This window comes from Takifugu flavidus, chromosome 13 (assembly GCF_003711565.1).
Source record: "Takifugu flavidus isolate HTHZ2018 chromosome 13, ASM371156v2, whole genome shotgun sequence".
Classification (NCBI taxonomy): Eukaryota; Metazoa; Chordata; class Actinopteri; order Tetraodontiformes; family Tetraodontidae; genus Takifugu; species Takifugu flavidus.
In genome coordinates this window covers 9,305,104-9,321,229 of record NC_079532.1, presented here as the reverse complement: position 1 = coordinate 9,321,229, position 16,126 = coordinate 9,305,104, and the positions used below count along the sequence as shown (strand labels likewise).

The 16,126-nt window shown below is 49.2% G+C and overlaps 1 protein-coding gene across 2 annotated transcripts in view; it reads right to left on the bottom strand.

Annotated features, from left to right (window-relative positions):
• Window positions 1-3,201: 3,201 nt before the first annotated feature.
• LOC130536535 (copine-8-like) overlaps window positions 3,202-16,126 on the bottom strand; it is a 31,604-nt gene continuing 18,679 nt past the window's right edge. The window contains exons 7-20 of one of the 2 annotated variants that reach the window (XM_057052558.1): window positions 14,342-14,405; window positions 13,641-13,744; window positions 12,692-12,796; window positions 12,275-12,316; window positions 11,851-11,926; window positions 11,120-11,176; window positions 10,983-11,044; window positions 10,784-10,830; window positions 9,618-9,799; window positions 8,392-8,519; window positions 7,105-7,207; window positions 6,295-6,352; window positions 5,630-5,703; window positions 3,202-5,296 (exon numbers count right to left, since the gene is read on the bottom strand). In XM_057052558.1, the coding sequence (XP_056908538.1) occupies window positions 5,084-5,296; window positions 5,630-5,703; window positions 6,295-6,352; window positions 7,105-7,207; window positions 8,392-8,519; window positions 9,618-9,799; window positions 10,784-10,830; window positions 10,983-11,044; window positions 11,120-11,176; window positions 11,851-11,926; window positions 12,275-12,316; window positions 12,692-12,796; window positions 13,641-13,744; window positions 14,342-14,405 (1,315 nt within the window). In that variant the 3' untranslated portion in view covers window positions 3,202-5,083. The remainder of the gene's footprint in view (window positions 5,297-5,629; window positions 5,704-6,294; window positions 6,353-7,104; window positions 7,208-8,391; window positions 8,520-9,617; window positions 9,800-10,783; window positions 10,831-10,982; window positions 11,045-11,119; window positions 11,177-11,850; window positions 11,927-12,274; window positions 12,317-12,691; window positions 12,797-13,640; window positions 13,745-14,341; window positions 14,406-16,126) is intronic. The other variant, XM_057052559.1, reaches the window with a different exon arrangement.

Below are 16,126 nucleotides of genomic sequence, written 5' to 3'. Positions count from 1 at the left end.
TATTAGATAATAAAAAGACTGAAGTTCACAATCAGGGCAGTTTAGCCTACGATCGTCCTGCAACTTCTGATTGTAACTGTATTTTCACCAGTACAGTATCTAACTAACTACACCTTTAACCTACAGTGCATCTGTGTGTGTGTGTGTGTGTGTGTGAGCACCAATTAATGCTTCTAATTCAGGATTCGAGTGGGAGGCATACATAACAATGTAACAGGTCAACATAAAGTAAAAAAAGAAAACAACATACATACACACACACACACACACACACACACACACACACACACACACACACACACACACACACACACACACCGACAGGACAAAGGAGCGTTGATTCAAACCCTGGACAGAAAGAGAAAATTCAACTGGCTTTAATTAGCACGCTGTCACGCTAGAAAGCTGCTCCCACGTCCTGAGAGCAGCAGATCACCTCCCAGCAGCATTTTCAGGAATTTCGCTGCCTTTCCGAGTGTCTGTGACACAATAATTCCTGAAATCATATTAAACAGAGACCTGAACTGTTGAGCAGACAGGAAGCTGCACACGCTCAGAATGAAGGAATAGAAAGAAACATTTGGATGATGAACACTATGAGACAGATGGCATCACGTGTTCTTTTTCCTGTTGCACGGAAGCCACTTGCTTATTTTTTGACGTTCTGGGATTTAAATAATAAAGGAAGGCTTCCATAAAATGTGACGGCACTTAGAACGTCAGCGTTGCACAATGGAGCGAGAAGAACCCCCCTTAGACTGTAATAACATCATTTTATTAGGTCTCTATGTTCTTCTGGGTCACAATCACACACACACAGCTTTTAAAATAAAGGTGACTGGTGAGTGTGAGTGTGTGTGTGTGAGTGTGTGTGTGTGTGTGTGTGTGTGTGGTGGGACCAGACAGGTGCCGGAATGGCTGGATTGGTGGAAGTGTGGCACCAACAACAAAGTAGCAGAAGGACACAGACGTCCAGTACATGAATATTTATTGAAAGACGTTAGTTCTTACAGAAAGAGTCATTTGAAATCGGTCTTTTGTGGCTTCCAAACCCGTGCTAATATCACAAACTGCAACAACAGGCGGAACGTAAACAGACTGGTTGCTTCTTTTTTTAAAATGGTTCCCAGTGTTGAAACAAGCGTCATGCAGAAGCCGCCTGACCCCGAAGGAGGGTCCATAGAAAACGTCTGAGCTTGATCTGGGAGGGAGGATTGTTTCAGATTAACACACAGATCCGTAACCACACTTCCTGTCACATGACTACTGGTGGTTGAAGAGAGCCCAGTTTGCTGGCTGGGATCGACCTCTGCAAGTGGCTGCGTGACAAAACCAGGAAAGAAAGAAAATGGTCGTCTGAAGGCATTTCACAATATTAATCAGTGAGAAGTTAAGGCAAAAAGAGTCCCAAACACCACATTAAGATGTTATAATACAACCCCCCCCAGCACCACTGGTGCACCTCCCCTTAGAAAACGTCTCCACATGCAGACTTCATGCGTGTTTTCAAATACAGCAGAACAAAAGAGGAGATTTGTTAAAGCATTCCATGAAACCACTGTGACACTGGAGACAGCGACGCTCCTGCTGTGGGGGTGCAGACGATGTGGGCGTGCACGGCAGCGCGGCACCGTGCAGCCACGAGCGCGTGAGGTGCGAGCAGACTTCACGACAGAGACCCCCCCACTTTCTTTGCTTCTTAACTCTTTTTTAGCACCTCCTCGTCTCCAACACTGTAAATGCTTTTGATTGTCGCTCGGAGGAGAAACCGTCTCAACTGATAAACCTTCACTGTAAGACCTCAAACTCTGCTGGGATCCTGCGCACACACATGCACACACACACACACACAACACACACACACACACACACACACACACACACACACACACCACACACACACACACACACAGCACATTCTGCCACAATTCAGGTGGGAGTCACGGCAAAATTTAACAAGATACCTGCAAAGCTTCAGATTTGTCCGATGGTGAAGGAGCCAGAGACCAGAAGTGCTCAGCTTTTATTGGAGGGGGGCTTTTCCTACAAGGTGAAAACTAACCATGGGATAATAATCATTTTTAATGATCGCTAGAGACCCCTGCTGGCTCAAATTAGCCAAAAATGGGGGGTGGGGGGGTCCTGTCCTGACAGATGGTGCAGAAATAAAGCTGAAGCGACTTGGAACACTCCTCTTCTCCCAGATAGACGCACATCAGAGGAGTGATGGGACGGTCAAGGTGAGTAAGCAACACTCAGCATCACTTAACCAGCCTGTAACCAGTCGATAAGCAGATCGATGGTTTGTGAGTTTCTGGCTATTCAGTTCCTGAGATAAACTTGTCGTGTTGGAAGGAAAAGCACATTTGATTTCCAGCTGTAGGTGGCATTAGAAAGGCATGATCAAGGGAGGGTCACATCAGAAACGTGTCTTCCGTCTGCTGTAGCGTCTTAATTATGGGATGGGCCTGTCGTTCAGCAGGCCGAGCCGGACTGGAGAGCAAATTCTACCCATGAAGCAGCTTTGAAATGTGCAGGTGGGAGGGGAGAGCAACTCTGCCTCGTTAAGGAAGCCTCACGCTGGACGTGCACATTACACGGGTGTGAGATAGTGGTGATTAAATGAAAGGTCCACTACCCAGGACACCCAGATTATATAGGTAACACTTATATACAAATACATATAAAATGTGTCTGCCTGATGGGGTCGGCCCTGGTCGGGTTCGGTGCAGCTCCAGACTTGAGACCAGTGCTACATTGTGCAATTGGCTCGTGCTACAGACGCGGAGTGCTGAGAGCTGTCGGCCGTTTCTGGGGCCAGAACGTGTCCAAACTGCTGATGAAATTTAAAAAACCCCAAACAACCGAGACGGCTGAGTGTTTCCAGCCATCCTGGGACCCCCCACCCCCGCAGCGGGGGACCCTACTCAGCCAAAGGGAGCGACCCTCTTCAGTAATGCTACAGCGTCTCTGGGACACGTTGCTACGGCGCCTAATTAACCAGCACGTCTGCTCTGAACACCTCACACACACGATGAAACATACATAATTATCTGCTCACTTATAAAAATACAGGCCTGTCGTTCATGATTTAAATATGAATAACCCATGTATAAAGATGAATAAGGCCTGTTAGTCATAATTTAAATATGATTACAGGCCTCGGTATAAAATTTAACAACCATATCAAGAGTAAAGAAGCAGCATTGCACATACAGTATATTGAAGGATTGACAAAAAAGGCAGATTTGTACAGAATGTATCCAAGTTTATCCGTACGAGTCCATCAGCCAAGAAATGGAGGACTTTTGATGTGAAAGTCTAGAAAATGGTTGTAAACCTTCCTCAGAATGATGACTTGACTGAATAGGGCCCGAAAAGACAGAAACACAGTTTTTCACACATTTACACCAGTTCTGGGGGGGGGGGGGGGGGGGGGCGCTGCAAACAGGGGACGCAGCTTCTTGTGTTCGGGTTTGTGCTTTGTTTGAAGTCACACTGTTTTCACGTGCACGTTACTGGGCAGAGGAGCAGGGCCACTTTTAGCATCGACTAAAAGTGACAAGTGCGATTCCCTGTGAGGGCAGAGACTGAAGATGAGACCTCCTGAAGGTCCAGCCCGCTCGTCTCACAGTGACCCACAAAACAGCATCTTTCTACGTCACAGCTGAACTGGACCCAGCTCGCAGGTTCTTCAGATCTGATTGATGACACTCGTCAGCAGGCCGGGCCACGTAGCGGACGGGGCTCAGAACATCAGCCAGGGTGATCTGCCCATCAGATCCATACTGGCCGAACCCGCAGGAGGATTCGTTATGTTCCCACAGCGTTGGGAGTCACGATGATACGTTCGATGTTCACCACAATGCAGGCGGTCCTGCGACCACGAGCCGTTAGCGTGCACGTACTCACAGTGTGCTGAGAATACAAATGTCACCTGATTTGATAACGAACAAAGTGCTTTAACTCCCAGCTAACTTGGTAAACATTTGCTAAACTACTTCAGGTGGAAACAGGTCAAAGTGTGAATTACACAGATGAACACGAGTCTTTAAACGGCGTTTTTGGCAATACTGAACGCAGTGAGAGGTAGAGAGACGCACATAAAAATGCTTCGGATCTATTACAGGACCATTAGGGACACTTGTGAGAGACAGAAGCGTGGCGCTAATAAACGGTTCTGACATTTGATCGGATGAAAATCTTGGGAATTCTGGGGAAACTCTTGACTCGTCTGTTCACAAGTGTCCCTGATCGTCGCCAGTTCAACTACAATGTTCTTCCAACAGAAAGTTACACACAGTCAGGTTCGGTAGTGAAAATGTCTTTTTGTCTTCTGGGCTTGGAGATCCAGAACCCACGGTGAATATTTTCTGACACAAAGAGTAAGGCCGGTGGGAGTCCCCCGGGGAGCACAGCTTCCCTCTGAGCCGAGGCAGGTGGACGGAGCAGAAGGTAGGGCAGCGTGGGAAGCTTCGGAGTGGGTGACGGCTTGGCTCTTAATGGAAGGTGGCAGCGGTGGTGGTGAAGGAGTTGTATAGGGACGAAGCCCTGAGTGCAACACGACATGCTTCTCTAAACAAGCACATGCTTCCTTTATATACATTAAATACGTATAAAAACACGGTAATGGTCTTTGTACAGAGTCACAACCGGCGCTGTCCAAAGACTGAAAACACGAGTATGAAATCTTTTCACATTGAAGTTTCCTCCTGGAAACCAAAACTCCCGTTTTGTAAACAGCAATGCATCGAGAGGATGTTGTGAGAGCGGAGACGGGAATGGAGCAGATGACCTGTCCGGGAGGTCGGGGTTCCCACCTGCTCCTTCCTCAGCAGGTTCCGACCGCCACCCCCCAAACCTCCACAACTATACACCAACGTAAAAAGGTGGAAGCGTCACGTCCGGGGTCAAACTGCCGCGTCACCCCCACGGCTGCAGCTGGAGCTTCCTCGGAAGTGCAACGTGAAAGAGCGGGCGCTCCGAACGGTGCTCCGAAGCTTTCGATGGAAAAACAGGAAGAGGAAGAAGCAGAGGAGGAAGTAGGGACCAGCCGAGCTGGCCGCAGCAGCAACCTCAGCCTTTAGATTCTGCTTACCCGTCGGGTGAGGAGGGGGTGGAGGGCAGGTGGGGGGCAGGGGGTGTACGGAGGGGGCAGAGGGCCTGGTTTGATCCCCCTGGTCCTCATGTAGGACAGGAACTGGTCTGGGATCTCTGCAAGTACTTCCTTAGCCAGGCGGGCCATGCTGAGGATGTGGTTGCCACGGCGATCGATGTAATCTCTAAAAGGGACAAACTGTAAAGAGAAAAGCAGGAATTAGAGGAAGTAGAGGAAGAGGTGAGAGGCCTGACAGCTAAAGAAGAAAAGACAAACACAGCGAGGACAAGGCAGAGGACAGAAGAAATGGAACCAGAAAGGAAAGAAACCAGAGATGTCCAACAAAATATCAGCGAAGACAGTGAGAGACAAGCGGAGGACGAAAAGGGACAGAGGAGGAGAGAGTTTACAGGAGTGAGTCAGCAGGAAAATGGCAAAAGGAGGAGAGGAGCAGCGCAGGTCAGCGCACAATCTTCCCTCATTAATCATATATCACCACATTCCCCTGGACATCCTGCTGAGCCCACAGACCTGGACAATGTCCCGTTCTGCGTAGCGTCCTTGCGATGAGATCCTCTCCTCGTCCCCGTCCAGCTCAATCATTTCTGGGGGGGGGAAACACATCGGTCAGGACTCCTCTGGAGACTCCGGACGCCTTTTCCTGCTGCGCCTAAAGCGGCCGGAGCTCCTTGCAGGCCGATGGCCGACGTGTCCTCGGAACGCTGGCGATGCCAAACGCAGCGCGGGTACACGGAGCGTGCCGAGCGTGAATGTGCACGTGGGTAACGTGCACTCAAAATACGTGTGAGCCAACGATGTGCACCAAAGGGAAGTCATGCAAGCGTGCAGACGCCCGATAGAGGCTGAATCCCACTGACTCCGTGCGGACTAATTGCCAAGCGAGCTTGTTTCATTAGCACCGCTTTGTGGGCCGTAAACGTCAGAGTGCAGGAGAGGTAAGAAATCCAGGCGTTGGAGGAAGCGAACGCTGCCGCGCGGCTCGATAACTGAGCTTTTTCATCGTCCCTGCCAGATTCAGTGGGAGTGAGGAATTAAATGAGCGGAGCATGAAGGGAGATGCGCGAGCAAGGGCAGAAGCATGTGGGAGGCGTGATAGGAAGAAGAATGAGGGCAAAGGATTACTGCTCACAAATAAGCAGGCACGTGCACAAAAGCATGCATGCGCACACACTTACCATCGAATTCTGCCGGTCCGACCCCGACTATTATAATCGACATGGGCAGAGATGCCGCCTGTGGGGTGGATGGAGCCACAATAGGCACATCAGAGGTGGGGGAGGAAGCAGCCAACATTCTTTCCACCATTGTGCTATCTTAGACACTGCAGGCTGAACCCCCCCCCCAGAATTACTAACTGGAAGCTAACAGTGCATACAAAGGAAGCTCAATAAGGTATTTCAACGCCATTGTTAGGAGTTCATCCAATCCCAGCGGCCCTCTGCTGACGGACTCATAAATCCTGGTTTGGGCCGTCCCGGGCTTTTCTAATTTCATGCATCTACAACTTTGTTTAAATCTCCCGAAGCGCGACAGCTTAAAAATAACTCCGTTTATATCTTGTTCTGCCCTGAGCTGCAGTCAGACCGCTGCGCCTTATCGCTGTCTCGTTTATTGAATCTTAGCCGACTGGGACAGGAGGCAACAATTCCAGTGATGGATGATGAATGAAGGTTTTTTACTGCTTCATAGCTTCTTGTGGTTATTAGTAGATGCTAAAATTGCTAATAAGAGAGAGCGCAGAGCTCCACTGCAGGCCAGTTAGTAATTACTCTGGAATATGACCGTTTCCAAAACCAGCAAACCTTATTACACCCATCAACTCTGATTATAAAACAATCTGAACATTACGGGGGCAGCAGGAGACAAGCTGCTGACCCACCAGCTTTTGCTTATTAGCCAGCGTTTGCAGCACTTTTACCAACACTCCTGAAAGTTGTGCAGATTTGAAGAGAAAAGACATGAAATAAACTAGACTGGTAGCGTACATTGACAATGGACTCCTTGGTCTGTGCCATGTCCGTGATGACGCCGTCTGAGATGATGAGCAGGATGAAGTACTGTGAGCCGTCAGTCACTGCGGAGGCGTACCTGGATACACAAGGAAAAGGTGGGTTGCCTTTAAAATCCTCACAGAGTGGTTTAATGGCGCGTTTTGGTCGAACCTCCAGCGTGATTTTATTCAGAAGAGCAGAAGAAGTTACTTTAGAGGGATTCATTTGCACCTTCAGATGAGGGGAAAATGAGAGGTGATTACACCTGTTGGTTTATTTCCACTTTCCAGCCTCTGTTCGCGTGCAGCGCTGGTTCAGTGCAGGTCCAAAGGGCTTTAAAATTAGCATTAAACTCCACCATCAAGGTCCAAAGAGAGAAAAGGCTGCAACGATAATGCTGAAAACAGCCCATCAAATAATAAGAGGGGGGTGATTTGTTTCATTTGGATAAAAACATCAAGGAACTCCGTGTTAAAAGTAAAACCTGCATTAGGTGTTGCGAGAAGCTGCGTTGCTTTCAGTCAGGGTTGTAGCGACCCCCCCCACCCCAGCGTGCCGGCATCTGTGTTAAACTACACTGTTAGGTTTAAGAAGGTGACACAGCCTGGTGGCTTTTTTCCAGCCGTGTCTTTGTGGGTTTTAGTCAGATGCTCCCAGAAGTGAGCGCTGAACAATGAAGCTATTCTCAGGTCGAGTGGGCGGACAGCACTTAGAGACTGATGAGGTTTGAAAGGCGATGATGAAAGGTGGGCAAAGTGCTTGTTACAGCCCGACGAGAGGATCATGAGACAAGATCTGAAAATAGGGAACATCAGGTGGGGGGGTGGAGAACACTGTACTACAAAACAGCCGCGGCTTCACAGCAGCGCTCCTTCATATTAATTAGCTAGGTGCCGCGGCTGCTGGCAGCATCTGGCAGATGTGCTTATTATTTGTTTTAAATATTTAAAGCAGCCGCCTCCACCTCAAATCTGACGCTGTAATGAAAAATGAACCGCGTCGGTGCGTCTCATCTTCCTGATTTTGTCAGTAATAAACGGTGTTTGTGGGGATTCGTGGACTGTGAAGTGGTGGCGAGTGAGACTTTTGCTGCCGTTTGATCTGCTGCGCCTGAAGGCAGCACGCCGCGTTGGAGTCCTTCCTCGCCTGTTTGCCACCTGTCCAGTCACTCACTCTCACAAGCACCCGGCGCTCCGCCCTTTGCTGCCTGGTCGGACAACCACGCGGTCGCTCTGTGACCTTTGACCCCCGTGTTTCAGGCCGTGACTGTGGTGGACCAACCTGGCGACGTGGTTAATGACAGGGGAGAAGTGAGTGGGTCCGTAGAGACGCACGGACTTGAGGCTCTGGTAATACGCCTCCATCACCCCCTCGATGCCGCTGCAGTACGGGTTCTGCGGGTTGCCGTTCTGTGACAGGAAACATTCACCAAATAAGCTTAAAAATGCAAAACAAAGGATTCCGAGCATCCGGGCCTAAACGGGACTGGAATAAACTAAGTCAGGATGCTTTCACAGATGAAGTCCTCCACATTCATCTTGTGTTCCGACAAAGTTTTCAGACTTACAATAATTTCAACAAATGCAAATGCAGGAATAATAAGAACAGAGCGACCCTGCAAGCGAGCAAAGACTTCGCCTTCAGCTTTACTGGGAAGAGGCTGCTGTGTTATCAAACCAGGAAAAATTGCAGAGTAACAGGATTACGTGCACATTTGTAGACATCAAAACGGTTGCCCTGGGAACCAAACATCAATAATGCCTTAATGTTAACAAATTATTACCCATTATAAGACCAGAGGGTGGAAAAGGACATGAAATTTAATCTCCCGCCAACATATTGCTCATATTTTAGAGAAATGACGACACCTCTGCTTTGCAAGACAAAAACCTGAAACATTTCCTATTTCCTGAAAGGCAATCAGAAAAGTGTTCTCTCCTCTCTCACCAGAAGAGATTTCAACAAAAAAAAGATTCTGCGTCGTATTAAAGCCAAATGTTCTGGGACTGCAGCTCTGCCTCCACACAAACATTATTAAAATTGATGTGTGGCCGACTGAGCGTAAGGCAGCAAAAGCACAGGATGCATTATTAAAGCTAACCATATGTTTGGGCCTTCCTAATTATCTGAGACCATCCTGGTGCAGCTCTGCTTGGTTGCTCTTGAGAAGCCACAGAGCCGACCGGACCGACGTGTTCTCCAAACGAGACCCTGCCTGATCCGTTCAGAGTCGGCCGGAAGTTTCTTCCTGAAGAGGAGAGCTGACTCCTTAATGCTTAGATTGATGCACATGTGCCACTAAATGTTTGCTGCCTGCGGGGAAACAGCTGTAACGACTGTAAAGGCCTAAAGAGCAACATCTGGAAGTGACGGCTGAACAGACAGATTACGGGAGATGTCTGAGTTCTACACGATAGAATGGTGATGCTATGGAGTGACGGCACAGACATTCACACACGGCTCCTGGGTGATGCTAACAATGGCGGAAGACAAAAACGGGGCCTCACCAGAGGAAACTCGTGCGAGACTCGTCCGTCTGGGGGCAGTTTGGCACCAAAGCCCAGGGCAGGAAACATCTTGTCACTGTCATAGTCCTGAATGATCTCCCCGACGGCTCTCAGGGCCATGGCGTAGTCATTCATCTGATACGGGCTCATGTAATGCAGCGAGGTGGGCTGGGACGGGTTGCCTGCGACCCAAACGGTGAAAACACACATCAGCATCCGCGTTCCTGCTTTCGCTGGGTCATGAGTCACAACGCAATGAAAGGAGGAGAAGAGTGGGTGGACGGGGGCAAAGGCACATCCTGAGTCCTAGCTAAACAAATATTTCTCCACGGCACCGGACGCAGAACCAAGCCCCCACGCCTCAGAGATCAGCCAATATCGCAGCGCGGCTAAATAACCGCTAAATCATAGTGATGTGCTGAGTGTGCAGCTCGACGCATGCGTGAAGAACTGCTGCCACACATGCAGACAGAAAATAACACAACAATGAGGAGAAACATCCAGGACAGGAGGGAAACGTATCCCATCATGCACTGCTTCATCTACTGGTATTAACAGCATAACGTTGACGTGGCTCATAAAGATTTTACATTTTTATTCTCTTACGGGCTAAAAACCACAAAAATCTAAAACTTCATGACTCGAGTACATTGTAAACTGTCCCAGAGTGACAATAAAGTCTCTGAAATCCAGCACAGACAATAAAGCAGGTAGAAGATTAAATCCTCTGCTGCTCTGCTGGTTGGCAGGAAGCTTCCTGTTATTAGAACATTAGATCACGACGCTGCGGCCTGTTTCTCTCCAACAGCGGAGACACGCAGCACATTTCCCACGATGTCTCCAGGATCACATCGCACATATTAACCTGCTGAATCTTCCGTGCGCGGAATGAGCACATCGCTCATATCTGACACATGTCACCTGTTTTGCTAAATTTGTTTGGGCAAAATTGGAATGGGAGCAGTTGTGGGAGCAGTTCATTAAAAACCATCAAACTCAAGATTGGGTTCCGGGTGTCGCAGCGACTCCCAGCTGCTTTGTTCTCCTCTCAGATCTGCGTCCATCACTCAGAGGCTCCACATCAAACACACATCCGAGCGTCGACCAGCAAATCAGCCGACACGCTTAAGAAATGCGCCTGATAAGCGCGCGGCGTTAAAACTCACCGTTTGATGCTGTGAAATCGATCGCCACCGTGAAATTAATCTGAGTCCTACAGGAAGAAAGAAGAAACGAGGAAGCATCAATCACGTTAGATGATTCAGCAATTAAGCAGCAGGTCATTGATATTAGAGCGGGGGGGTAAAGCCGGCCTTCATCCAGTCCCCACTCACACGCTGGGAGGCTGGCGCCCGGGGAACTTACCCCCCTCGGATGTAGTCCAGGAAGGAGAGCTCCGTGTCCACCAGGCAAGACAGGAGGGTGACCTGTCAATCAATGTCCCAACACTGTAAACACTGTGGAACACGTTCACGCCATCAAATGCAGCCACATGCTCCTACCGTCCCCGAGTTTTGATACTTCTTCTTCTTCTTTCCTTTCTTCTTAGGATTAAGTACCTGTGAGAGAACATTTGTTGTGAGCAGGCTGGAATGCTGGGGATGCATCTCCTGTCGGGCTGTGCCCGTCCTCGAGGAGCAGATTTAATATGGCTGCGACCGCTGAGAGGCTGCAGGAACAAAGCAGCTCTCACAGGGTTCTGCTCAGCCAGCATCGGCAGCGAGCGATGATGTTTGTGCCTGATCAGCACCTCTCCCGACTCCTGAACCTTCACAGACTCTGTGCAGCAGAAGCTAATGCAGCAGAAGCTAACGCAGCCGTCAGCGAACATTAGAAGATGAAACAGTCTCTGGACGACCCGGTTCAGACGCTGTGGATTATGAGGCCCCTCGACTGGGGCAAAGATCCTGGAACTAATCACAGGAGCAGGAATGGAATTATGGACATAATGTGTGGAATGAGTTGAGGAATCAATAAACTTCTGCTGAATAAGTATGAGGACGCAGCACAGCCGCCGTTAGGCTGCATAGAACCCGCTGACCTTGAGGAGGTTTCTGCCACGTGAGCTCAGGCTGAAACGAAGCTCATCCGCCCGCTCGAGCACGTTTGTGGGTAAAAGCAACATTTAGACTCCCGCTAAAATATTCAGGTGGTGACTTGTTGCTGTATTACAGGGCGAAGCGTGCTCGGCCCGGGGTCAGTGTGGGACAGTGTCGGCGTGCAGGAACGTCACCTCATAGATGTGAAACTGCGACTGGCTTCTGGACATTTCTCTGTAGCTGGTGCTGAACTCGCCGATGAAGTCGTGGCTGTAAAAGTGGACACAAAGTCACACTTGCTGCCGTCTGCAGGGTCACAAATCCACCAACGTGCAACTTTGATTCATCCTCATTTATCACATGTGCAAGCATCTTCAACAGAATCACTAATGAGCTCCAGGGGAACCGGAGGCACGAGAGCAGCCACCAATCCTCATCACTTCATGGTGCATTCAGGGTCAGGAATGTGGCCAGTGCGCTTCCAATGAGGAAACATTAAAGGAGATCTACTAGGGAGCCCATTTAAATCAGGGTTCTTCAAAGCCCAGGCAGCGTGGTCACATGGCAACATTTGTCTACATCCAACTCTGACAGGCAAAAGCATGAAGGCAGCCTCACCCTCCATCTCTGTCCCAGTCGTACACCTCCACTTTAATGCTCCTGCAAGAGAAGACAAAAGCAAGTCCAGATGTTAGAGATCAGCCTGCTCCTGATGGAGAGCAGCTACTGTGTAGGCTCCAGCCTGGGCCGGTCAATAGACCTCTGCCCCCACATATCACATATTATAGCAGCAGAGTTTGGCATTATTCCCTCGCGCCTGCAGACGGGAAGATCAGCCTGACGCTCCGGTGACTCTTACCGAGGGAAGAATCCACATCTGTGTCGATAAACGCACACATTTTCGGGCTAGTTTATGTCAGGAAACCGCCCAGAATACATTGAACTCTAAGGTGAGACGTATGTTTCTATGGATCGATGGTGACACGTCGGTCAGCGTGTCCACTCAGCAGGGAATCAGGCCTCATCTCCACCTACCTGTCATAGTCTCCGTTACACAGCGCCCTGACGGGGATTTTGAAAGCCTGCCACACGGGATCTAAAGTATTCTTCACCACTTCCGTTTTGTGGCAGATGGTATATCTGTGGGAGGGAGAAAAGTGTTAACAGATGACACACTCGCCGCAAAGGTCCAGCTGGAGGCAGCAGTTACCACCGACGACGGCGCTTTATGGCGGCTTTGCAAAAGATGCTGTTTCTATTTGTAGTCTGAAAGAGGGTCAAAGGGAACATCACAGATTCCAGTTTTCCAATGGAATGATCGCCGTCAACAGATCCCAAAGAGAGGTTTGACCCCCGTAAGGGCTCCGTCAGCAGGACGAGCGGAGCATCTGAAGATGGGAACTGTGCAGACGTAGGCGGGGGCGTCCTGTCAAGTGTGGACCCCCCCGCCTGCACTCTGTTTCTGCCTCTGTGGCATCTAATCTGGCTCTTTGTTGCCGGTTTGCTGCTGCTGTTCCATCCTGAGGCGGAACATTTAGACTGCTTCAGTAAACACCCAGCTGCACAAAAGCAGAGTGTGTGTCTCCACTAACACACGCCAGTCAACTTGAATCAAGGCATCTGGGGGGGGCAAAGGGAAGTGTAACCCCTACACACAGTTTTCACTTAACTTGATCTCGTGTCCTTTGGCCCCGTCTAGTCTGTCCCATTATCTTGGCTCCTCTCGCCTTCTGCTGCCTTGACTGGGAACGCGTCACATATACCGTCCACCCATTACGTAAGTGCACACGGCCTCCCAGATCTTATATTCTCTGTACGACAGCTTTCTGGAGCATGAAAAACCCCTCACTGGCATTCTATATGCACTCCAGGCCGCTCCAGCACATGCATTCTATATTTATGAGCGTACAGCTGAGACAGCTGCTCTTATTAATTCAGCAAAATGCAAAGGACGAACAGCACGGAGGAGCCGTGGTTGACTCACGATCCATCTTCGTTACTGCGGTAAAAGACGAGGAAAGGATCCGATTTCCCGAAGAAGTCCTTCTTATCCAGCTTGTTGCCACAGAACTGCAGCATCACCGACTCCTGAAAACAAAACAAGCCATAAATAAAGTTTCTGTCATCTGTTCTGCAGGGACGTTGATCACAGGAGCGGTGGGGAAACTCAGGCGTCGCCTATAAGTCGCCTCATTTGCCTTCGTTAAGTCTGACATGCAAAGGCTGTTGCCAAGGCAACGCCAAGCGAAGCAGCAAGACGTTGCAGGACAGAGTTGAGTTAGAAATGAACTTAAATTAAAACGGAACCATCCCGAGCGCAGGCTGGGTCACCTCATAATGTCAGTTGTGAAACCAATTATACGTTTCAGCATTAGTTGATCTCCTAATTAAGCTGCTCGTGTCACGTTGATGATAGAAACTGGGCCGTTCTTTCCTGCCAAACCCGGGTCAGAAACACTGACAGGATGCATTCGGGCTCCGGCCGATAGCGAAACAACCTGAATAGAGGAAAATATAACGAAGCTTGTTCTGTTTTTGTTGACTCAGGCCAGTGAAAATGAAGCGGGAGCTAAAACGCGTCTGTGACCTTCAGGCCATCGTTCTTTTGTGTGTTTGGCCTTGATGAACAGGAAGTAGCTGCACGTGCAACATTCTCCGCAGCTGCCTGTGAATGACTCCACTTACCCGGCAGTTGCTCAGTTCTTCTGCTCTCACTATGATGGTCCCGCATTTCTTCCCTGGAATGCCGCTGGAAAAGGGGGAAAGATTTGATCAATCGTTCCACTTGGAAAAGTGCTGTCCAGGAATGGCCAAGAGGGCCGGGAGGAGGCTGGAGCTACACCGATGGGCCCCCCCCCCCCACCTGAGACCCTGCGCTACCCAACCATCGGTGCTGTTGCTGTCTGTGGTTCAGTTCTGATGCTCCGCTTTAATGCTCCGCTCCGCTACGACACGTTAAATGGATTAAAAAAGCCTCGAGGAAGGAAATTGGCAGAGTGTGTTTATTATTGGAGTTCCTTTAATTTCACAATGCTGGGATGGAAAATATTAAAATGAAGGAGAAAAAGGGCCAACGGAGGGAAGAGTCCCCGCGGACACGCTTGTTTGGTCACATGTAAACAACATTTCCATAAGAAACATTAGCACTGTAATTAAATTAGCACTGTATGTGTTTTAAAACTCACAATGTCATTTCACCCTCGGCTAGTTTTAATTGCTTTGATACTTAAAAATGAATAAAAATAAAAATATAACATGAATATAAAAATGAATCATTTTGAAATGTTCTTTAAGTCACCAGACAGCAGATAAAAGCTGTTTTGGCTGTTGGATCAGTGGAAATGCTGCAGAGTTTTAGTCTTTGTTGCTACTTTCAACCTTCGCCTGAACGACTTTAGCTGCTTCTCATCGTTTCCTGGCAGCTGGATGAGAAACGCGTATAAACCCGTGGAAATCCAAAAAAAGAGGTAAGAATAAAGCGTGCAGGTACAGTATCCTCACGCACGGGCACGTGCACGCTCGCCAGCAGATGTAAGTGAGCGACTATGGGGCAGATTACGTAACACTCTTACATCACAGCTCCTTTGTCACCCATCAACGGACCCGCTCATTGATTCTGCTGCACACACACACACACACACACACACACACACACACACACACACACACACACACACACACACACATCCCCTTCCAACAATGTTGGGACATTTATTTATGTCCTCTAAATACACATTGGGCAAAAAGACCATCCCAGTAAGACCCAGTAACACCGACTAGCAATACCACTGGCACGACTGGGTTTAGACACCCTTTTAATGGTGGCCCAGTACTTTATGCCGGTGTTGTCTTCACTTTGACCCACTTTTGTTGGTGTTTTAACTGGTATCAGTGCATCGCCGCCGTGCTGACGCTGACCTACTGCTAAATCTAAAGGCTTCTACCGGTGAGCGTGAAGCTCACTTTCAGCTGCTCTCAGTAGGAACGTTTCCCACCACTCATGGAGAGGACGCGCGGATGCTGCCGGAGGCCCTGCAGATGTCCAGATACAACCCCCCCACACCCAGAGCTGTGGGAGGCACCATTAGAGCACCTGTTGGCTGTATTTTGGGGATAACCTGCCTCTCTGAGCCGTCAGTCACGTCCAAACGTTGCGACGCTACACGACAACAATCCAGTGGAATCCGATGCAAATGCCTTCAGTTATGTTGTGACTTCAGTTGAACTCAGCTCATCATAGAGCTGCTGGAACCAACACTGGCAGCAGCCCGTCGGGGGAAATGTCCCGTCTGTCCACTGGTGCCGTCCCAGCGCTCCGTCATTAAGGAGCTGCTGTTTATTGCTGATGTTTGGCCGACGCAGACGCTGCTGCTTTCACCAACATCTCAGCTTCTTCAGGCTCCAGCAGCATCGACTGTGGCAGACGAGCTTTAATAACGTGCTGATTTCTGTTTCACACCACTGACTGGA